The sequence below is a fragment of the Physeter macrocephalus genome, chromosome 10 (assembly GCF_002837175.3).
Source record: "Physeter macrocephalus isolate SW-GA chromosome 10, ASM283717v5, whole genome shotgun sequence".
Taxonomy (NCBI): Eukaryota; Metazoa; Chordata; class Mammalia; order Artiodactyla; family Physeteridae; genus Physeter; species Physeter macrocephalus.
The window spans coordinates 25,769,026-25,792,773 of NC_041223.1; the positions used below are offsets into that span (position 1 = coordinate 25,769,026).

The 23,748-nt window shown below is 40.8% G+C and overlaps 1 protein-coding gene across 7 annotated transcripts in view; it reads left to right on the plus strand.

The window, feature by feature from the left end:
• The window catches only part of NHSL1 (NHS like 1), a 251,071-nt gene that overhangs the window by 191,239 nt on the left and 36,084 nt on the right, over positions 1–23,748 (plus strand). For all 7 annotated transcript variants that reach the window (XM_024122408.3, XM_055087471.1, XM_024122407.3 and 4 more), the window contains exon 2: positions 1,717–1,869. In XM_024122408.3, the coding sequence (XP_023978176.1) occupies positions 1,717–1,869 (153 nt within the window). The remainder of the gene's footprint in view (positions 1–1,716; positions 1,870–23,748) is intronic.

Consider the following 23,748-nt stretch of genomic DNA (forward strand, 5'->3'; position numbering starts at 1 on the left):
TTTTATTGAGATATAATTGACATATAGCAGTGTGTACGTTTAAGGTGTACAGCATAATGATTTGACTTGCATACATCATGAAATGATTTTCACAATAAGTTTAGTGAACATTCATCATCTCATATAGATACAAAAGAAAAAGAAAAAAATTTTCTTTGTGATGAGAATTCTGAGGATATACTCTCTCAACAACTTTTATATAGAACACAGCAGTGTTACTTGTGTTCATCATGTTGCATATCACGACCCTAGTACTAATTTATCTTACAACTGGAGAAGGTAGGATGATTTAGGAAATGAATTATTTAAAGCCCGGCTTGTAGAATTCAGTAGCTGTAGAGAAGATGGTATATGGGGTGAGCGCTGAACATGGTATATGTGGTGGCTTATGTTCCCAGGGGCACTGAGAAAGGCCAAGTTCCTCTTCAGCGATGGTTGAAAAGTCAGGAGCTACCTTCAAGTAATTGCACTGCTCTCGCCACAACCATTCTTTACATGAGGTATTTCATAAGCGAAGACTTTACATATATATTAGTTCATTTGATCTGTTTAACGGCTGTAATAGCTGTGCTGTAAGGTACATTGAGTTAATTTTAAACATGTTCAAATAGAAAGGTTCAATAGTTCATGCACGCCTGTTGATTTTATTTTGAGAGTCTACTTCATGTCTCATTTCCAGGGACATGTTACGTTGTAGAAACAAGTATGCCCAGCGTGCCCTGTGTGGCATAGGTCAGAGGTAGGGGAAGACTCGCCCCTGACTCACAATTGTCGTATCTGCTGGTTTTACAGGAGTTAGACTTGTCACCCTCAGTAACTGGCTCAGCACAGGGGTCCTTCTCAAACTTCTTTAGTCCCTTCTATGCCTGGCTTATGGCAGCAGTTATATAGAGAGTATTTAAAAAATTGTTGTTGAATATTTATGGTGCTGTCAGTTTCATGTTGGGATCCATTGGTACCCCACTTAGATTGTGTTGTCAGGAAAAAATGAAATGCGTAGACAGAGCGATGCCAATCCCTAGAAGGATAAAGGAAAATTGTCATAGAGATTTAGCCTACTTATCATTTCCCCCTCTGATGTCCTCAGTCTCTTTTGTGTTGGAAACGTTCAATTGAATTGAATTGTATCGGGAAAAGTCAATTGCATTGGAATTTCTAAAAACATTGGAATATAAAAGTATTCCACGAAAGCAAGAAATACAGAGAAAATTTTGTAGCACAAATGGATTTCTAATTAGATATGCTATTTAAACGTATTACCTTGAATGTTTATGATTAGTTTTGTAAAAATTCAATTGAGTTTATAACAGTGTTGTTTTAAGAATAATGCCTTAGAGGGGAAAGAATTGGTCCCAACTTCTTAGTAGAAAATTTCTTTTCTGTCTTGACAATCTAACATTTGCTAATGCAGTGACATAGTACAATTGACTATTATTTGCCATGGCGGAGTTAAGCAGGAGTTGGAGGTCTTCATTGATTTTGTTAATCATTTTCTACCATTGGAGTAGAGGGAGGGCCTAAAAAGCTGGGAAGCAATTAACTGAACAAACACGAAACACAGTGGGAAGGACCCCTGGGATCTGAGATTGAATCTTATTCAAAATTTGTTCCATTTCTCCCTTGCTGGCCCTTACCTATGGATGTGTTAGGTACCAAGAACCCACCTTGATGTAACACATTTAATTTGACCTCTGAATGTGTTCTTTCTTTCTACAGCTGTTTCCAACCTAGATGAGGAGAGTCGATGGACAGTCCACTACACCGCTCCATGGCACCAGCAGGAGAATGTGTTCCTTCCCACCACGAGACCCCCCTGCGTAGAGGACCTGCACCGCCAAGCCAAGCTCAACCTCAAATCAGTACTGAGGGGTAAGATGGTGCCCTGCAAGCTTGCTGTTCTTGGATTATTGACTGTTAGAATTGAAAGCATAGATTTGGTTGCTATTTATAATGAACGGATAGTATGCTGTGTCTTTATAAACTATCATAAATACTCACAACCGAATACATACCTAATATGTTCTGGTCTCTGAAAGCTGCCGATTTACAGATATGCAAGTCTGTCCTTAAAGAGCCTGCTCCATGTTAGAACCCTCTAGCATGTTTCAACCACTAGTACTAATGCAATCCAAATAAACACCTGCTGATGTGGGAAATTTTGCCACTGCCTTTGTAAGACTATTGTTAAGTATTCAAAGCAAATTGTTAAAGCTAGTACTTTGTAATGGTTTGTTCAGTTAGTTCAAGTTGGGTGGAAAGGGGACCTAAATATAGACTGTGAAGGAGTGCAGAGTGGTTTGATTTATCAGAACTTGGGCAACACCCAACGGGGCTCCTTTAAGCCCAGGTGGGCAGGGTGCACTGGCCAGCAGGAAAGCCAGGAAGAGTGTACACCTGTATCTAGTTTAAAATTCTCATTTTTACCTCAGCTTGTTGCTGATGTTAAGAAGAGTCTATGCATGGTACAGAGAAGGCATCCTAAAAGTGATAAAGGAGGGAGGAAGTTCTTTAAAAGAGGAAGAAGTGACTTTTAAGATTCAGAGACCTCCTCTTAAAACAACAAAGCAACATTCTTATCCTACCAGACTCTGCTTCTACCAGTTTTCTCCTATGTGCTGTTTGAGATCTAACTATACTAAAAAAGTACTTGTTGCTTATCTGAAATTTAATTTAACCAGGCATCCTATATTTTATCTAATTGTGAAAGATATAAGTCTTTCACAGTTACTGTGAAATACTGTTATTGATTCAAGAAAAACCCAGCATGAGGACCCCTCTAATTTTTATGGTAGTTTTTACTTGTGTATCAGTCATTTATTAAGTAATTCGTATACTAATGTACTGTTACTATAACTACTGTGGTTACTAGCTAACATTTATTAAACACTCAACTCTATACCAAGTATTGCTCTAAACCATTGCACATATTATCTCTTAATCCTCACAGTAATCTACAAACCATTACTGTGCCAGTTTTACAGATGACAACATGGAGACACAAAGATTAGAAACTTGCCTAAGATCTCAAAGTTAGTGGCAAAACCAAGATTTAACCTTGGACAGTCTCAGGCTATAGAGCCCATATTCTTAACTTCTGCCTTTAACAACCATTTGTTCGAAACCTATTATTCTGGCAGAAATGCAGAATAAACGGACAGGGTCTCAGCTCTCAAGGAATTTATACTTATATCTAGAGTGCAAATCACAATGTGAAAAATACTCGAGAGGTGCCAAAAATTGCTGTATTGTAATTAAAGGAAGCAGATAATCTCTGCTTAGAGAGAAAAGGAATAGCTGTCAATAGACTCACAATAGATTTGGTATTCTGAGCAGAACGGTACAAACATTTTCGATCATGGCCCTATTTTTTTCTTCCTTTAATCTTTTGTAACGCTTCAATTATCTCAACTGTATCTTGCAGTCTTATGTATCTTGTATCTTGCAGTCTTGGCAATGGATTGTCCAGCAATGAGGACATTATTGGGCTCCCTTTTTCATTTAGACCGAATACCCTGTATATTTAGTGACTACACGCTTAAGTGAGGAGAGTCACATTAGTTGGGCTTTTCCGTGTGGCCTTCGAGTTGTACTTTGACCTTTGTTGACTTCATGAGGTGCCTAAATCTAACCACAAGTTCTTCTAGATCCCTTCAGTTCCTAGTGATTTGTCTTTAGTAAATTTTGACAAAGAGCTTCTCTACTTAGAGCTCACCTTCCTCCACCAAAGAATTAATAGGAAGATTAAATGGCACGGTTCCCAGGACAAACCCCTGAGGGAGTGCCATTGTTAACATTTCTCGCTGCTCTGAAGACAGGACACTGCATGGTCTGGCTTGTAGAGAGTGCTTTCTCAAAGGTATATGTGAGTTTGAGTATTCAGGCCCAGTGGTTTTCTGGTCAGTCTCCAGGAAATTGTGCTTCACTACCTCTTTCATGTATTTTCAAGTACCAGATCAGAGCTCCTCTTTTCTGCCCTTAGAGCACTGAGCATCTGTATATAGATTTTTCTGATTTTATTTTCTTTTTGACTGTTCAACAGATACCTGTGAAATATCATCACCACTGGTTTTGCCTACACTTAGATTTTATTTTGCAAAGGTAAATGCTTCAGTGATTGCTTAAATGCCCTAAAATCGTCCATCGAAGGGATTTACTATTAATAAAATTAATAAGCTTGGGAAATTCTTAGAGCTCAGCTTTGAAATCTGGATTTAAATGCACCTTAAGAGATTTTAGATAACCGATAACTTGAAGAATAGTGGTTGAGAAAGGTGAAATGCGAAAGAACATCTGAGTTCTTTTGTTCTTCGTTTATTTACTTTTAGTCACATGTACAGAACTTCACATACCACTTTCCCTACGTCATGTTAGCAACTCGAAATAAACACAACATGAGGGCAGAGTATTTATTGCCTCATTATCAGTGAGGATTAAAAAGGAAAATCCAGTCCCTTACTCTATGGCACTATTAAAGTATGATGTTATATAAGATGATCAGTCTAAGTTAATTTGACCTCAACAGGCTTTGCTTAAAAATATAGGAAGGAGACTTCCCTGGTGGCGCAGTGGTTGAGAGTCCGCCTGCCGATGCAGGGGACGCGGGTTCGTGCCCCGGTCCGGGAGGATCCCACGTGCCGCGGAGCGGCTGGGCCCGTGAGCCATGGCCGCTGAGCCTGGGCGTCCGGAGCCTGTGCTCCGCAACGGGAGAGGCCACAACAGTGAGAGGCCCACGTACCGCAAAAAAAAAAAAAAAAAAAAAAAAAAAAAATATATATATATAGAAAGGTAGGTCACTATTCACAATGAGCATTCTAATATTTTGTTCCTCCTTCTAGTGTTACTGTGACTTTGTCCATTGTTTTAAGGAAGGAATACTATCGTTTAATGTTAAACAGGGTGGTGCTTTTTCTTAATCATTAAATGCTCATTGTCTGAGCTGTTCTGTCAGTTTTGTGGGGCGCTCAGCTCGCCTCTTGAGGACCATAAAATACAGAGGGAAATGATACAGTGAATACGAATAAATTAATAACTAAGTGTTGTAAACGTTTGCTTATGTTAAAGTAATGCACAAATGCTTACTGGTCAGTAGAGTGGTTGAGGAAGGCACAGGTTTACTGAAAATGCTTTTATGAAAAAGCTAAGCTAGAGTTAGTACATAAAGGTAGATAATAGACACTGCTTAATACGTATTTAAGAATCAATTCTGTGCTATGCCAGGAGTTTTTAAATGAAGAGACAAAAGGTCGTGGGTCCCCAGCTTTAAAGAGCTGAGCTTGCTGTCTGGTGTCAAGACTGAAGTAAACATACAGTAGTGTAATGGAGATGGGCGTGAGGTACGCTGGGCACATAGGGGAGAGCTTGGTCAGCCAGAACAGCACTAGGAGACCACCACTTCCCATCCCCCACTGCGGAGGAGATGGGCTTTCCTGGTGTGTCACCCAGCATGTGGAGTGCCTGCAGCAGGTGGTTTCCATTCCGGTCCAAATAAAGCAGAGATCTTTTGTATTTGCTGTTGGGGGCTAGTCTCTGGAGAACCTGATAGAATTCAGTGACCATGCTCTTGGATTAAATGATTTGGTTTTGTTGATTTATTTAGTTACTAGAGACTTAGGTAATGACTCATTGCTAACAACGATACAAACGTACCCATTTGTTTTTTTATTTTTGGCTGCATTGGGTCTTTGTTGCTGCGCGTGGGCTTTCACTAGTTGTGGCGAGCGGGGGCTGCTCTTCGTTGCAATGCGCCGGCTTCTCATTGCGGTGGCTTCTCCTGTTGCAGAGCACGGGCTCTAGGCATGCGGGCTTCAGTAGTTGTGGCACACGGGCTCAGTAGTTGTGGCTCGCAGGCTCTGGAGCGCAGGCTCAGTAGTTGTGGCTCACAGGCTTAATTGCTCCGTGGCATGTGCGATCCTCCCGGACCAGGGATCGAACCCGTGTCTCCTGCAATGGCAGGCAGATTCCCAACCACTGTACCACCAGGGAAGTCCATACCCATATTTTAAGAGTATTTTGATATTTGGGTAAACAGGACATCTGGCTAGTAATGAATAGTGAATTTTACTGAATTTCCAGAAGAATTCTTCCCTTTTAATTTCCATAGTTATTTGAACCCTTCATGAACTTCATCAGAGTTAGTTGAGATGTTCAGTAAACTTTATCTATCTAAATTTTTATCTAGGTAGTTTTTATATATATTGAAGGGGCCACAATTCAGTGGGAAAAGGGGAATTGAGGGATGAAGTGGGCTCGCTCAGATTCAATGAAAGTTTCAGATTTTATTTCTTCACAACCTGTAGGCCTCATTTGACAGTTTTAAGATTATTAAAAGCTGAAACAAACATGTTATTTTTCAGGCTTCATTCCCCCAAAAGGCCAACTTGGGAGAGAGATAAACATACTTTCTCATAGTATGTTTAACAGGCAGTTTGGTTACTGCATCTGTGTTAACTCCTGCCTGAATTAGTTCACAGAGCATCTGTTGTTGGTATCAGAAACCATCTAGTCACAGCTCTCATTCCTGAAGAAACACATTTTAGCAGGTCAGCCTGCTCTGTGGCTCTAGAATTAGAAGTGTAAGCACAGGGAGGGAATGTTGGATCTGGCCTGTGTTAATTCAGAGTCAGAAGGTTATGTTTATTATATCTGAAGAGATAAGAATTGGGGATTTACACTTCGAAGAAATGACTATTTGTACCAAGTGATTTAAAACAATAGTGTGTGTGTGTGTGTGTGTGTGTGTGTGTGTGTGTGTGTGTGTGTGTGTGTGTGTACAGACCAACCTATTTAACATTAAAGAGTGGTATACCTTTCTTAAAATTATGGGCAAGGTTTCCAAGTAGTCCCAGCCAGGTTTCTCTGACAGTTCCTGACACACAGACTTTATCTAAGGGTCACTGCATCTACCTTTCATTGTCAGGAAACCACCTACTAGTTGCATTTTGACTTGGACAAGTAAGTCTGTTCTGGGAAGGGCTGTGGAGATCTCTGGATCTGATGAGGGGGCTTGGTGGTCTCATTTGTCTGCATTGGGCTGATGGGCCCCTGGGATATCCCAGGTGCCCTGTGGTTTTGGCTGTAGAGTCTCCTCTTGGGGGTCCTGTGGCATTTTTTACAGAGCTTTCTGGAAGACACCTTTCTAGGCATGACCTGGGGGATGTTGGCTGAGAGCTCTCTCTCTTGGAATGATACATCTGCTCACCACCCAGACAGGCTCAGGATGAACATCTGCTTTGCCCACCTTGTGCTAATGACAATGAATTCTTCATCTTTTTCTTTTCTGTCACTTTTTAAAAATTATGACATAGAACACAGACAAATACATAAGACCTGTACAGTTTAACAAATAATTATAAAGCAAACATCTTTGTAACTATTATTACTCTGGTCAAAAAATAGAATATGACCTGAACTCCAGAAACCTCCTGTTGTTCTTGCTTTCTAATAGGAAAAGCCCAGGTTTCATGAAAAGTGCATGGGTCACATCTAGGTTCACATCCTGCCTCTGTTATGTACTAGGAATATATTATTTGAGTTTAATTTTGAGTTTGTCTCTTTAACATTTTGAGCTTTTTTTTTCATCTATAAAATAAGATCATAATATCTGTTTTCGTGGGAATAAAACCAACTTATTTATATAAAGTATCTCAAAATACCTGCCCCTCAATGTGGAAGCAGTGTTTGTAGAAAGAAGGGTGCCTTTTAAGTGCAAAGGAATACGGATAGAACTTTCAGCCCTCTTTCCCAAATGGCTGTCATGTTTTAGCTGGCACTTCCTCTCCCAGCCATTATGCTCCAGGGATATACAGTGGGGAGGAGGGAGAGAGGAAGAGGACAAGGAACATTGTCACATGACAGTGACAGCCATAGACACTTGTTCATTTCATCCACATGAGCAAGATTCCTTTTCCCCGACTCCCCATCAACCTCTGAAAGATGCCCGGGATGCTAGAGCTAGAAGGGCCCTCCCCGGTCCTCTGGTTAATAAATCCCCTTTCAGTTTTGTAGGTAAGTAAGCCAGGACCTATCAGAGTTAAGGGATTAATTGACAGCTGCTTTGCAGTTTATAGATGGCTCTGCCAAGAACTCCAAATCAGGTTTCTCAGCCCATGCTGGCCTGTTTTGATCTCAGATCCCAAGGGCCTATCTCTGACGCCTCTTCAGCTGCCCTCAACTTCCAGAAAGGTCACTGGGACAGGGCTTACACGGGGAATCCAAAGCTCAAGGCAGATTTGGTTTCTTCAGCCAGTTAATTTAGGAAATGCAAAATAGCCTAACGTTGGCTTCCCTGTTGCTCATGAAAACTTCTCTTCACTCATTCCTGATTTCATTAAAAGTCAAATATGTTTAAGAGAAATAAAGGAAGCTTCATCATGAGACATCATGTGTGACAAACATCTGTAACCATTGTTTCATCCTAATAGCATTTGGTGCATATTTTTAGGGCAACAGTAGGTCATTAGTACCTCGATGGACTTAAAAAAAAATAGTAATTAAATAGGTTATAAAAGCGACAAAGGAAAGAAAGGTAAGGGATTAGAAACATTAAATATACCAATGGTTTAGTACTTGTAGCCAGTTTACTCTTTGCCTACTTTACTTACATTCTTCCTGCAGAATCCTTTGGTAAAATTGATGTGTAAAAGGAGACGGTTAAATGTCACTGGTTAAAGAAGGATTATCTTTCTTTTTTTTTTTTTGTAAGAAAGAAACATTAAGTTACACTCATTCATGGAGAATTTTAACTTATTTACTAGTTTAAACAAAAATAGGCATAGAATTGAGGGCAGGGCTGGGAGTGGTTCGTTATTCTGGAAAAGCCGCTGAACAGAAGTAGGATGTGTAATTGTCTCATCTTTCCTGAACCACAGAGGCATTGACATCTTGTTCTGTTGTCAGTAACTGTTCTTTTTTTTTTTTTGTGGTACGCGGGCCTCCCTCTGTTGTGGCCTCTCCCGTTGCGGAGCACAGGCTCCGGACGCGCAGGCTCAGCGGCCATGGCTCACGGGCCCAGCCGCTCCGCGGCATGTGGGATCCTCCAGACCGGGGCGCGAACTCGGTTCCCCTGCATCGGCAGGTGGACGTGCAACCACTGCGCCACCAGGGAAGCCCAGTAACTGTTCTGACAAATGAGATAGGAGACCAGAATTGTGATTTCAGTGCTACCAGTAGCCCGTGAGATGTTGGAAAATCATATACCTTTAAAAAAAAAATTTATTTATTTCATTTATTTATGTTTGGCTGTGTTTGGTCTTCGTTGCTGCACGCGGGGTTTCTCTGTTGCGGCAAGCAGGGCTACTCTTCGTTGCGGTGCGTGGGCTTCTCATTGCAGTGGCTTCTCTTGTTGTGGAGCACGGGCTCTAGGCACGCAGGCTTCAGTAGCTGTGGCGCGTGGGCTTCAGTAGTTGTGGTGCGTGGGCTCTACAGCGCAGGCTCAGCAGCTGTGGCGCACGGGCTTAGTTGCTCCATGGCATGTGGGATCTTCCCGGACCAGGGCTCAAACCCGTGTTCCCTGCATTGGCAGGCGGACTCTTAACCACTGTGCCACCAGGGAAGCCCCATATCCCATTTTTGTACTTGGCTTCCTCCTCTGGAAAACAATTTTCAATCTCCAAGTTCCCTTCTAAGCTCCAGAATTCTGATTGGCCTCTTTTAACTGTTTAAGAGTGATATGCAAAGTTTATTAACACAAAGATACAATTTACGGCTGAACACAAATACCGACAAATTGAATTGTCCACAAATCTAAGTTTGTGGTGACATAAAAGTTTCTAAGTGCACCCAGCAAGTGAGGCACTGGGCTGGATGTTGTAGCAGAGTCAGAGATAAATCGACATGGCTGCTTTCCTAGTTTACACGTCGTCAGAGAGAGAAGTGTGTGAATAACTCACAAGGTTGATACTGGTGGTATCACTGAGCCACACCCTTGTCCATGGGTGTTGTCTTTAAAACAGAAATCTGATCATGCCTCTCATTAAACACTTTTTTTTACCAGCTTTCCACCATTGGCAGGATAAAACCTAACTTCCTTAGCATCTGAGAACCTTCCTTACCCCTGTTTGTCCAGCCTCACCTGACAAATCACCCTTTCTCCCCCCATGCTTCTCTCCTCCTCCACCCAAGGTCTTTACCTTGTGCCCTTTCACGTAAGGATAAAGTCCTTCTGTTGGAACCCTGGCTTGTCTTGCCCTCCCTTTCTCTCCACACCACGCCTCAATCCACTTCCTCTCTCTTCTAAACCACAACCTCCCACACCTGGCCAACTCCTGTTCCCCTTGTAAGGCTCATCTGGTTGGTGCTCGGATTCCCCCGAAGCTTTTCTGGACTCCTCCCGGCACACCTGGGCATCCCTTACCCACTTTTCTACACATGCCCACAGAACCCTACACCCCTCCATTAAACTAGTGATTGTGTTCACATGTTTATCCCGCCCACCTGACAGCAAGACCTTTGGCAGCAGGACCTTTTCTTGTCATTTGTGTGACCCCAGTGCGTGGTACTGTAAATACTCTTGTATTTGTGGAGGTCCTGGAAAGGTCATCTCGAACTCATGAGGACGATTAGTCACAGCCACAGAACAAGTGGTGAGAACACGGGAGTGAGGAGATTGGAGATGGAGAGAGTGCAGGGAGAGGAGTCGTGAAGGTTGAGCCTGGAAGGCTTTGATCTAGGGGGCTGGAAGGAGAAGTCAGGAAAAGAGTAACTGGGGAAGAAGAGAGGAAATCAGGATGGGGCAGTGACCATGGTGCTTGGGGGTGGGCGGAGTCGGAAGAGAGGCTACTGAATTGGTCAGTAGGCAGTCATTGGTGACCGTCAAAAGAGTGCTTTCAAGGGGGTCTGTGGATTTAAGAAGCCAGGTTTCATGAGATAATTATTTTAACAAGCAGAAAAATAATACAAGTAATATTTTTTAAGAAATAGAGTAAATGATGTCAACAGGGCAAAGAGGAAAAGGACAGTATTTTGAGGTGGTGGCAGGATAGAGGTAGTAGTATTATTTGTTTTAAAAACTAGAGCCAATTAAAACATGGTTGAAGACAAAAGAGCCCACAGGAGGAGAAAAGGTTGCAAATATAAAGAGAGAATGGGAGCATTCCCTGAGGAGACAGCAGGCAGTGAACGAGCGCAGGCAGAGGTCAGGTTTCAACTTCTAGTTCCCAGACAGGACTGGGGAAAGGGCATTTTGAGATGGAGCAAAAAAACGTTGAATTTGTTTGTTAAGGGGTGTTGGAGTCTTGATAGAAAAATGGCCCCCACCATGTGGCTCGTTCCTTGGTGAGAAGGATGACTTCATTTGGAGCTCTCCTGTTCAGTGCTTGTGAATTTAATTAGGTTGACTTTTCAAAGACAAATGGTAATGTTATTAAAGACTTTTTTTTAATGTTTAGTATTTCATTAGACTTCCTTTGGAATTTTTATCCTTAGGGAAAGTTGCCCAACCTGATGAAACAACGGATTGAATTCTCTATTGAGAAAAGAGAAGTGCAAAGACAAAAATAAAAAATTAACAGAATGGAATGATATACAAAGGTGGCGGTTTAACTTCTGTTGTTTGATTTGATGGCACACAAAATTTTTTTATAATACTAACTCTCTGGGTATGATAACCCTGAAAGGGTAGTTAACCTGTGAGAGGGAAGTCAGATGCAAGAGCCAAAGAAAAAGGAACAATCATTGCTTTTTCAGTGGGTAAGGAGACCTGTTGGCCTTTTTTTAATGGTAAGCAACACACAAAAGATAGAATAGCAAAGACAGTCATTTAAATGATCCAGGTCTTAACAAAGCACTATGGATTGTTTAAACAAAAGGCTTTTTGTTTTGTTTTTGTGTCCATGGTCAGTCTGCTGTTTCAGCAATTCCATTTTAATTCCTGATAAAGTGAGTAATTTGAGTGGCTGCTATATTTCGCCCGGCGCAGCGTAAAAATGCTACATTGAAGGTACTGTGGATAAGGTTTGTTATCATTCCCTGAACAACTGAAGTCCCTGGTGTTGGTTTAGAATCTTTGCAGGCTATTTGATATTGAGTAACCTTGGTGATGCTCCACGACTGCCAGTGATAGGGCTTTTTCATTCTAAAGTGAAATGAGATCACCTCCAGTTTGGCTGTGCCCTGGTGGTGCTCTGCTAGGGCTCGCAAACTCGCAGCACCTTCACATTTATCATGGGCACCAGAAAGCTTTCACCTTAATTTAAATCTGATGTAGTTCTTCAAGTCTCCTTAAATGATTTTGGGTAGGTGAAGAGAAGAAATGTTAAAAACCAGTTTTCTGCCATGGCACATAACATTTGAGGAATAATTCCTTCCATGGTTTGCAGTGAAAAATAAAGCTAACAGTTTTATCCAATGGTATAAGTTTTAATATTTAATTCCTGTGTTTGGGGAGGTTTTTATTCCACCCTAATAGAAATTAACCATAGAGGGAGGACATCAATCAAAATGACCTTTTTTTGCCCTTCTTCATAAATGAGGTTGCCTGTGGTGTTTAATGGCAGTGAAGGAGATACTGGTCCCAGGGTAGGGAGCAAAAAGACTCTTTTCAATGCCTTTTCAGTATATGAGTCAGCAGATCCATTTCCTGGGTGACTGTTGAGCTGATGACACCACATTTTCCCATCCTGACCGCTTTATCGCCCCAAACTCACTCAGGAGATTGAAATGAGAAGTCATTTGGAATAGTGCTAAAATAAGTGTTCGGCATATGAACTCAGCAGTCTGCTTGTCATTCCCACCCCACCCTCCTTTGGCAAAACCTATCCATTTCAAAGGTGGCTTTTCTGACCATCTCTCTTCTACCTCACTCCTTCCCAAAACTTTTCTGGGAGCTTTCCTGTGACATCTGTTCTATCTGACCGGAAATCTTTGGGGGAGTTGCCCGTGATGGAATTAAGTGTTTTAATGCTGGATTTGGTCAGTGTCCCGGAAGTTCTACCAAGACCAAATTTTCTTGTATAGATAACCCAAATAGAGCACTGAGTACCACCTTCCCTACCTGCTCTTCCCTCATCCTCTTATTTCCTGAACATATATATGATTGGGACCCCTTCCCCCTTAAGTTCTGTGTTGCCGCTGGCCCCAACCCATACCTGCCAGTTGTGCTTAATAAACACTGATGACATGGGTGGTGTACCAGATAGAGAGGCAGGTCACGTGCCTTGGGTAAATTAAGATGGAAAGTATGGCCAAAGATAAAATACACCTGGGTGAGGGATAGGGACGGCCCTTCTGTCACATAATCACAGGACCCTTTCAAGTACTGATGGTTCATTCATTTCATGAACTCCCTGGCCACCCACACTGAGTAAATCACGTCTGGCTTAGACACCTTTAGGAGGACATTGGCTTTTACTTTCAGGGCCTGGGAAGCCATTGGAGAGGTTTGAGCTCAGGAGTGACATAATCTGACTCATCATTTTTAAACGGTTAAATCTGGTTCTGTGTTAAAAGTTTGCAGTAAAGGGATCGGGGTGATGCAGGACACCGGGCGGAGATGACCACAGTAATCAAGGGAGAGGTGGAAGCAGCCTGAATCAGGAAGCTTTGTTTAAAGCTGAGCTGAAGTGGTACGTTAAAATAACAAGACCTCTTCACGCGCTTTAAGGGAATCTTGACCTGTAAAGTACTTCTACGGGAGCAAAATTAAAGCTTTTTCGGAAACACAACAGTATTCCTTAGGAACCGAAAGTAAATACCAGATACAGCATTTCTCCTCCTCCTGCAGTGATCTGTTAAATTCTTCTTCGTCCTTTGTTTCCTGTTTTCCTCTCAGGTTATTCTGTTGGTGAGTGTGGATCATCTGTGACATAATAAAAGAAACAGATTAACTCTCTTTTCCCCTCGGGCCTTTTATCATTTCTCACCTGGAATATGTAGGAAATCTTAAACTATGAAAATTCTGCTTCCTTCTTCGGGAGCCTCTCCTCTAAGTGGAAGACTTTTCCTTTTATGTCACACCTACCCCACATGGTTGAATGGATTTCCCATCAAGCACCTTTAATATTGTTTCTCCTTCTCTGTGGCTACTTACCTTCCTCTGAAACAGTTTTCTCCTCCTGTGGCTCCCAGACCAGCAGTAAGAACATCGCCTGGGAACTTATTAGAAATGCAAGTTCTCAAGCCCCACCCCAGACCCACTGAATCAGACACTCTGGGACCCACTGGTCAGCCAAGAGGTTAACAAGCCCCCAGGCGATCCTGATGCACCCTAACTGGGAGAACCAGTGCTCCATAAATTGTCATGTGAACTTGTTTAATCAGTCAGCTAAATTGTAAACACCTTGAAAGTTGTACCCCTTCGGTTTCACTAGCTCATCGCAAGCTAGGGTTCGAACACACAGCTGTTCACTGTCAAGAGTTTGGGCTCTTGACTGCCGCTGTTCATCTCCCCGGCTGTTAGCAGAAGGTTACGTGAACAAACTGATTCATCTCCTTCCGGGACGCTTCCTTCTCCTTGACACGTGGGTGATTGTTGGCATATTTTCTGATTGGCCGTCTCTTTCTGACCTGCAGTTAAACAAAGTGTACTCTAACACCTGGAACATTTTGTCTCATATGCACCATTAAGAGAGGAGATATTTCAGAACTTTTAGGGAGACTTGGGCTCAATCATTAAAGCCATATATTTTCTCCTTTTCTTTTTTATTGTATCGTACTTTGGATGCAAAGTATCTTTGACGTGACGATTGATAAAGAAGTTGTCTTATGGACTACTCAGATATGCAGTTTTTGGAAGATAAGTTTGGATCTAATACTTCATATATAATAATATGCTTTTATATCATTGTAAGTATTGCTGTATAACTTCATATCAATACAAACTCTTACTCTTAAGCGGAGAGGGGAGAAAAGAATGAATCATTAGTGTAATAGTAAGCCAAAAAGGGATATTTATTTGGAATCTATTATTTTAAATTGCTGTCAAATTATCTAGGACAATATCCATTGAAAGTATCTGTATTAAGTCCATGGTGTCTTTAGGTTTAACATAGCTTTTCAACTCACTTGATATGCTGCAATTAACTGAATAACTTAAAAACATTTGACCATTTATAGTCTCTTAATTATGTTCTAATTTGTTGATTCTTAAAGACGATTTAAGTAAATTGAAGTACAGCTGTTTTGAAGAAAAGAATTTATGGAAAGTCCAAATGTAATTTTGGAAAATCCAATATACATGACTGGCAAGGCAGAATCTGAACTACAGTATCAGTATGATTTCTTTCTCTTGCTCAGGACTACCAAACCCCAAAATTAAGGTACTAGAAGGCAGATCCCTTCTATTTTAAAATGCATTTTGGATTGATTTTCATTAAGAAAATAAGTTCCCTAATGTTTACAGAGCATAATATTTGAGTGCAGTAAATTTTTCCTACATGCTTGTGACTTGAAAGCTCAAACTAGAATCTTTAGCTATATAAGACCTGATACAGCTGTTGGACTGGAATTAATTATTGATTTTCTTCTAAATATATGTTTGTAGTCTTCTGTGTTCTCAGTTCTCTGGTACCGGACAAAGATATGTAATAGAACTGGCGTTTGACCCTGTCATTGATAATCTGATGGATAAATAACTGGGATAGAAGTTTGGAAACCTGGATCTACCAGAAACTTAAAACACTTGTGTTTTATAATCCGTAAGACAGGTATAATATCTGCTTTCCTTCAATTCCCACAGAAATATTTTTACACACAAATCAAATAATGATGGCCGAGGGCTTTCAGTTTAGAAAATAACGCATTTATTAAGTGTCATCAGGAATAATGGCTTTAAAACTCAGTGATCTGAAAAAATGAGTTTTTTAGACTGTGGTTCATCACAGAACATTCTCACTGAAGCAGTACATCATGACCACTATTTATAATTGACTTTGGAACTGGAGTCCTCCCAATTGTTAATGACCTTGAATTATAGAAGGAGGATTATGAAAGATTTAATACTGTTAAAAAGAAACCACATTCAGATTTTAAAGTATGGTACATCTAAAATGCTGTACTGTTGTAAAATACCAACATTGTGCTTTTGACCTGAATGTTTCAGCACTTTCCTAGCAGTTCATGCTCGTGTACACCACCACTATACATATAACCTTAAAAATGACAAAAAAATCTTTCTTAACCAGTCCTTTTGGCTTTTAATGCAGCAGTGCTTGTTTTCTTTTTTTTTAAGTGTAATTAATTTACAATATTCTGTTAGTTTCAAGTGTACAGCAAAGTGTTTCAGTTGTACATATGTGTGTGTGTGTATATACATATATATATATATGCTTTTTCAGATTCTTTTCCATTATAGGTTATTACAAGATAGTGAGTATAGTTCCCTGTGCTATACAGTCGGTCCTTGTGGTTCACCTGTTTTATATACAGTGGTGTGTATATGTTAACCCCAAATTCCTAATTTATCTCTCTCCCCTACCCCTGTCCTGCTCCCCTGCTATCCCCTTTGGTAACAATAAGTTTGTTTTCTATGTCTATGAGTCTATTTCTGTTTTGTAAATACATTCATTTGTATCATTGTTTTTATATTCCATATATAAGTGATATCATATGATATTTGTCTTTCTCTGACTGACTTACTTCACTTTATATGGTAATCTCTAGGTCCATCCATGTTGCTGCAAATGGTATTATTTCATCCTTTTTTATGGCTAAGTAATATTCCGTTATGTATATATACCACATCTTCTTTATCCATTCATCTGTCAATGGACATTTAGGCTGCTTCCATGTCTTGGCTATTGTAAATAGTGCTGCTATGAACATTGCGTCTATCTTTTCGAATTGGAGTTTTCTCCAGATATATGCCCAGGAGTGGGATTGCTGGATCATATGGTTACTCTATTTTTAGTTTTTTAAGGACAGCAGTGCTGCTCATTTTAAATACTTCCTTTATCATTGCTTTCTCTTCTTACTCAGACAAGCCAACATTCAGCAAACCTCACTTTTTTCCCTTTTAGCATCCACTCATCTTACCACATCATTTCCTTAGGGAATAAACGACGAGTCCCTTTTTCTTCCCACCTTGCATTCAATTTCTCTTTCTCCATCTCCTCCTTTTCCTTCTATCTTTCGTTTAAGTAAGTCAGAATTTAGTAACCATTTATTTAAGTTAAAAACTTTGTTCTCTCAAGTCTGTATAATAAATTCATGAAATTTTTCACTTATAATTGTCTCTTATGGAATTATAAATATGAAAAAATTAATTATGACAAATTATACAAACCAGTGGTAAAAACGCCAGTGTGCTTTTACCAGCATCACTAGGTGATTTACTTTTCCTCGAACAGGTAACGTTCAGACTCTTATTGTGGTTTAGTTGGAATTCATGTATTTGAGTACTGTTAGCTGAGTCATAGCATCTGGAGGAAGGTGGTAAATACAGGTGAGATCATGTCACTTCTCTGTTGGCAGTCTCCAGAGGCTACCCTCCGGCCTCGTGGTGACAGCCAGAGTCCTTACAGGAACCTCCAAGGCCCTATGTAACCTGCTCCCCCTTTACCTGTCTAACCATCTCCTATTGTCCTTCCTCTTCACCCAGCCCAGATCACTCTTCCCTCCAGCTCTTTCTCAGGGTGATGGAACCCACTTTCTTCACTCAGATGTCACCACTCAGGTCGCCCTGCTTCTTATGTATTATGTAGTTGATTCTTTTTACTGTTTGTTGTCTGTGACCTCTTAGAGCATAAGCTCTATGAAGACAGGAATTTTTGTTTGTTCTGTTCACTGTGGAATCTCCTGTGCCTATAACAGCACTTGGCAGGTAGTAGATGTTTCGTAAACATTTATGACTTAACAGAGAAACGTGGGATGGGGATGCTTTCCTCTGGAGTACACATGAGGAACCGAGAAAAGAGAATTGTCTTAGGGGTTAATGACTTCTTCCAACTTCGATCCTGCCTTTTTGGCAGTAATTGCTACTCTACCTCCTTACTCTGTTTCTTTGCTCTTCTTTCGTTAAAAACACCAATTGAACCTGGCACAGCAGAGGATCTAAGGAAGTATGTGATATGGTTTATAATATTGAAGAGTTCAGGCTAGCATGGAACGTTGTAGTAACTCGGGAAGGCTTTGTGGAAAAGGAGATTTGAAGTAAACCTCAAAGGATTTTGATTGAGCTGTCTTGAAGTAGCACAGTGACTTGGGTTCCCTGTAAGCATGGCGGCTGCCACTGCCGGCCAGTAGACCCTGGATGCCATCATCTGTAAGAGGGTTTGGGAACTGATGATGGTAATATACATTATATATTAATATGTATAATTAATATAAATTGAAGAATTTATAAAATAACTTCCAGAAGGGATCAAAAGATTTTCTTTTTCATCGTAAAATTCTGAGTCTGCTAATATTGTCATTACCCATTTGAGATACGCAGTGTTTTCACCTACAGACCTGCTTTCCCTTTGAGGAAAAGTTAAGAGTCCATCTCTAATCTTAATTTTAGTAGACCTTAAATACCAACATTCTTTTAGATGAACATTTACTTATTTCATTTTGTACTCATATTTCTGTTCTTGTTGTTATGGAAATGTAAGTATAAGGGAAAAACTATAATAAAACTAGTTTAACATCTTTCCTTTCTTGGAAAGAGTTTAAGGAAACTAAAACCCAAAAGTGAATGTATTGATTTGCTAGATACAGGCTAATGTTATTTTATACATAATTAAGTGTGGTACAGAGAGATATGAAGGAGGGTAGTTTCTCGTCATAAGCAAGTTGATACTCTCAGGAAAGAGCACCAGCTTTGGGGCCAGAATACCTGGATTCTAACGTTGGCTCCACCAATTGGAGCAAGTTTCTTTTTGTGTCTCAAGGTTTTCGTACTTAAAATGTGGATAATTATTATCCCCATCTCTTAGGCTCATTGTGCAGAGTAAATGATTTACTGTATGTAAAGTGCTTAGAGCAATGGCTTGTTCATAGGCAGCCCTCAATCAAAGTCAATATTATTAATACGCAGTAGTTTGTATGTCTGCTGAGAGTTGTTTTTACATCTCGCCTTTTCCTACTACAAAGGGTAACTTTTCTTGGGACCTTAGAGATTGGTCCTGAAGCTGACAAATGTTTCTTGCCCAGAGTTGCACAGCCCTTCAGTAGCCAAACGGGCATCTCCAGATGCCCAATTCCTGTCACAGTTTCTTTTCCATGATGCTCTAAGATTTCTGCCAAAGGCACCCCTGCCCTATTTCTTCGAAGATCCTTACGAATGTCTTTCACATCTTAGCATCTCCTGGTTCCACACTGGGTTAATTTCCTAGGGCTGCGATGACAAAGTACCACAAACTGGGTGGCTTAAAACAGTAGAACTAAAAACAAAAACAGTAGAACTTTATTGTCTTACAGTTCTGGAGGCTATAAGTCCAAAATCAAGGTGTTGGCAGGGCCATGCTCCCTTCAACCTCTAGTGGAGAATCCCTACTTGCCCCCTCTTCCAGTTTCTGGTGATCCCACATGCTCTTTGATTTATGGCAGCATAACTCCGGTCTCTGCCTCTGTCTTCACAAGCCTGTCTTCCCTCTGTGTCAGTGTGTCTCCGAATGGTCCTGGTGTCTCTTTTTCCTCTTCTCATAAACATATCAGTCATATTGGATTAGGACCCACTCGAATCTCATTTTAACATGTTTACATCTGGAAAAACTATTTCCAAGTGAAGTCACATTCATAGGTACCAGGGGTTAGGACTTCAGCATATCTTTTCTAGGGACACAGTTCAACCCAGCACACATACTTTCCGATCAAAGAACCTTGATCCTTTTCTCTCCTTGCTTTGGTACTCACAATATGTCAAATACATTTACCAAGCACCTGGTTGATACTCTTTCAGTGTAAAAAATGCCCCTAAGTATGAGGCTTTGTGTTACATGAAACTAATTAGGTTTGTAAATTTTGTAGTTAGACTAATTCAAATATTTGTGCTCTTTTTTGGATTGAGAGGAGTTAGAAATAAATGTTCAGGCCATTGACAGTAAGAGAATCCCCATATGAGTGTCATCCTCACTTAGGAAAAGCAATACAACCTCATGATGTTTTGGTAAAGATGTAGCCAACAGCTTGGTCAAACTGTAGAATCTTAAAGAACGGTGTAGGGCTTCCCTGGTGGCACAGTGGTTAAGAATCCGCTTGCCAATGCAGGAGACACGGGTTCAAGCCTTGGTCCAGGAAGATCCCACATGCCGCGGAGCAACTAAGCCCGTGCGCCACAACTACTGAGCCTGCGCTCTGGAGCCCACGAGCCACAGCTACTGAAACCCACGTGCCTAGAGCCTGTGCTCCGCAACAAGAGAAGCCACCGCAATGAGAAGCCCATGCACCGCAACGAAGAGTAGCCCCCGCTCACCACAACTAGAGAAAGCCCGCATGCAGCAACGAAGACCCAACACAGCCAAAAATAAATAAATAAAATAAATAAATGTATTAAAAAAGAAAAAAACAACTGTGTAGCCAAGCAGGTCTTGTTATGGAATTGCTTACTGGCTTTTAAAAGTGGGAGAGTTTGAGGTAGTTATGGTTTATGTGGTAAATGCTGACAGCAGTGACTGTTTTTTGAGCACCCGCCAGGTGGAGGGTTCTGTGCAAAGTCCTGACACACCCTGACCTAGTCTCTCACCTTACAGAGCAAAGTACTTGGAAATATGAAATATTTGTTGACTGATTCTCATGACAGCTTCCCAGAAGAAGTATTGTGCCAGCGCTAGAGGTGGGATCTGAGTTTCCAGGAGGTTAAAATGCTGTCCCCCAGGTCTCACAGGTGATGAGCGGTGCCTGGTTTGTTCTGGATTCCAGACACTCAGTGGCTTCCCCATAGAGTCCCTCCCAAAGGTTAACGTCCTGTTACCGAAACACGGTAGGGTAGCTCTTCATCGCAGATTCCACATCGAAAGCCTCTCAATCTCATTCAGGAAGGATTGGAAATAAACAGTAAGTGTTGGGAGAATGGGTGACAAGAATCTGGAAAATCATAGATTCAGTGTTGTTCCTCTTTTTGGAGGAGTCATTAGAGCTGGTGTGGGATAGTCTCATTCTCCCCCTTGCTTATGAGGTAGGGTTGCCCCTCCTTGTCCCCTCTGAAGGTAGGTATGGCTGTGTGTGTGGCTTGTTGTGTCCAAAGAAATAGGAGTGGAAGTAAACTCTGGTTATTTCTGGCAGAAGTTCCCAGAGCCAGTGTGAAACGCACATTCTCCCAGCACTGCTGCATGATGGTCCAAGCACAAGCTGAGAAGGACCTTCCCTCGGCCTGGTCCCTGCGTGACTGGTGAGCAGAGCCCCCAGTAGCTCTGCCTGGACCAGGAGAACATGCAGGAAAGAATCTTCTTGTTGTATTAAGCCACTGGGATTTGGGAACTGTCTGTGACTGCTCTATATTCCAGCTCATTGTCACTAATGCAATACATTTAGGAGCAAAACAGAGAGAGTGGAAATTCATCAAGGATTTCCAGTAGAGAAAGTGATTTTGAAGATAACTCTAAATCTTCTTGCAGCAGACTCTCTCAGCATATCTAAAATATTAAAACAGAAAGTCTAAAGAATAGTTTAATATGTGAAGTTTTGGAGGACAGAACAGTATTAAATTCACAAGATGTTTAGGTAACCATCTAATCCTATGACAGTATTTTTTGCTTCTATATTAAAAACTTTGGTCTACCAAGGTATTCGTCCATTGTTCTTGCGCTAAAGAAAATAGTTTGACGTGAAAGGAAGGAGGAAGAAATTTGTGGCTGGGAAACCAGAGGACACAATAAACAGTGACACCTTTATCCGAGTAGTACTGTGAGAACAATAGCATGGTTTTACTCTTAATTTCTGTTTCAAGAGACGTATGTGTTAAAGACAGAGCTTCTGTTACATTTAGTATCCTGTTTCCCTCCTGTGGTTACTGGCATAACCTGGCTTTAAATTATGCTTTGCCTTGCCCTTACCATCAGTTCAGTGTTTGAAAAGTCTTTGTTTATTCATGATGGCTAGTACTCACTTACATCTCACTCCACAGACAATAAACTCAGTTTTTAATGAACAAAGCCATGGTTTAGAAACTGAGAGCCATTGCAACTTGACAGGAGGAAATTTTCCTAGATTTCCCGTAGAGTTGGAATAAGATAAATGGCAATGGAATTTGATGAGTTTACTAGATTGCAGAAATCTGATAAGGGTATAAAAAATTGGTCATCTGCCATAAATTTATATGGACTAATTTTTTTTTTTTTTTGGCTGCGTTGGGTCTTCGTTGTCGCGCGCGGGCTTTCTCTAGTTGCGGCGAGTGGGGGCTGCTCTTCGTTGCAGTGCTCAGGCTTCTCATTGCGGTGGCTTGTCTTGTTGCGGAGCAGGGGCTGTAGGCGTGCGGGCTCAGTAGTTGTGGCTCACGGGCTCTAGAGCACAGGCTCAGTAGTTGTGGCGCACAGATTTAGTTGCTCCACAGCATGTGGGATCTTCCTGGACCAGGGATCGAACCTGTGTCCCCTGCATTGGCAGGCGGATTCTTAACCACTGCGCCACCAGGGAAGTCCCTGTATGGCCTAATTTAATCTTAGACCAGCATCGTGTTCATTTGATATGCTACTGTTTGTTATACTACTATTTAAATATTTTTGTGACATAAACTTAAACTTGGGGGGAAAATAGTCATTATCGTTTAAACTAGGCTTAAAAGGTGACACACATTGGAAATACTAATAATTGTCAGCCTTTCATGCTTTTAACTTATGGATAATAATTTTGCGATATTTTGGTCTTTTAAGATTCAACGGGTATCAAGTTATTAGTCTACTTTAAATTTCTTTTTAATTAAAAAATTTAATTGTGTAACTTGTACAATATAGTTTCAGGTGTACGACATACCGATTCGATATTTAAATACATTACAAAACAATCCTAATGAGTCACCATACAAAATTATTATAGTATTGTTGACTATATTCCTTATAATGTATATTATATCCCTGTGACTTATTTATTTTGTAACTGGAAGTTTGTACATCTTAATCCCCTTCACCTATTTTGCCCAACCCCACCTCCCTCCCCTCTGGCAACCATCCACTTGCTCCCTGTATCTGTAAGTCTGTTTCTGATTTGTTTGTTTTGTTTTTTAGATTCCACATACAAGTGAAATCATACAGTATTTGTCTTTCTCTGTCTGACTTATTTCACTTAGCATAATACCCTCTAGGTCCATCCATGCTGTTGCAATTGGCAAGATTTCATTCTTTTTTATGGCTGAGTAATAGTCCTCTGTATGTTTGTGTGAATATTGGAGTACATATATCTTCTTGAATTAGTGTTTTTGTTTTCTTCAGGTAAATACCTAGAAGTGGAATTGCTGGATCGTATGATAGTTCTATTTTCAATTTTCTGAGGAACCTCCGTACTGTTTTCCACAGTGGCTGCACCAGTTTACATTCCCACCAACAGTGTACAGGGGTTCCTTTTTCTCCACATCCTTGCCAACACTTGTTATTTCTTGTCTTTTTGATGATAGCACTTTGCTTATTTTTAATATTATTGCCAAGAATATCAGAACTAATATCACCTTTAGAGATGATCTAGCCTAGCAGTCCCTTGGAGAGGAATCTTTTTCAAACACATTCTTACATGGTACCTGGTATGTGAAACAGATTTTTTTAATATATAATAATTATTTTTTTTTTTATAAATTTATTTATTTATTTTTGGCTGTGTTGGGTCTTCGTTTCTGTGCGAGGGCTTTCTCCAGTTGCGGCGAGCGGGGGCCACTCTTCATCGCGGTGCACGGGCCTCCTCACGGTCACG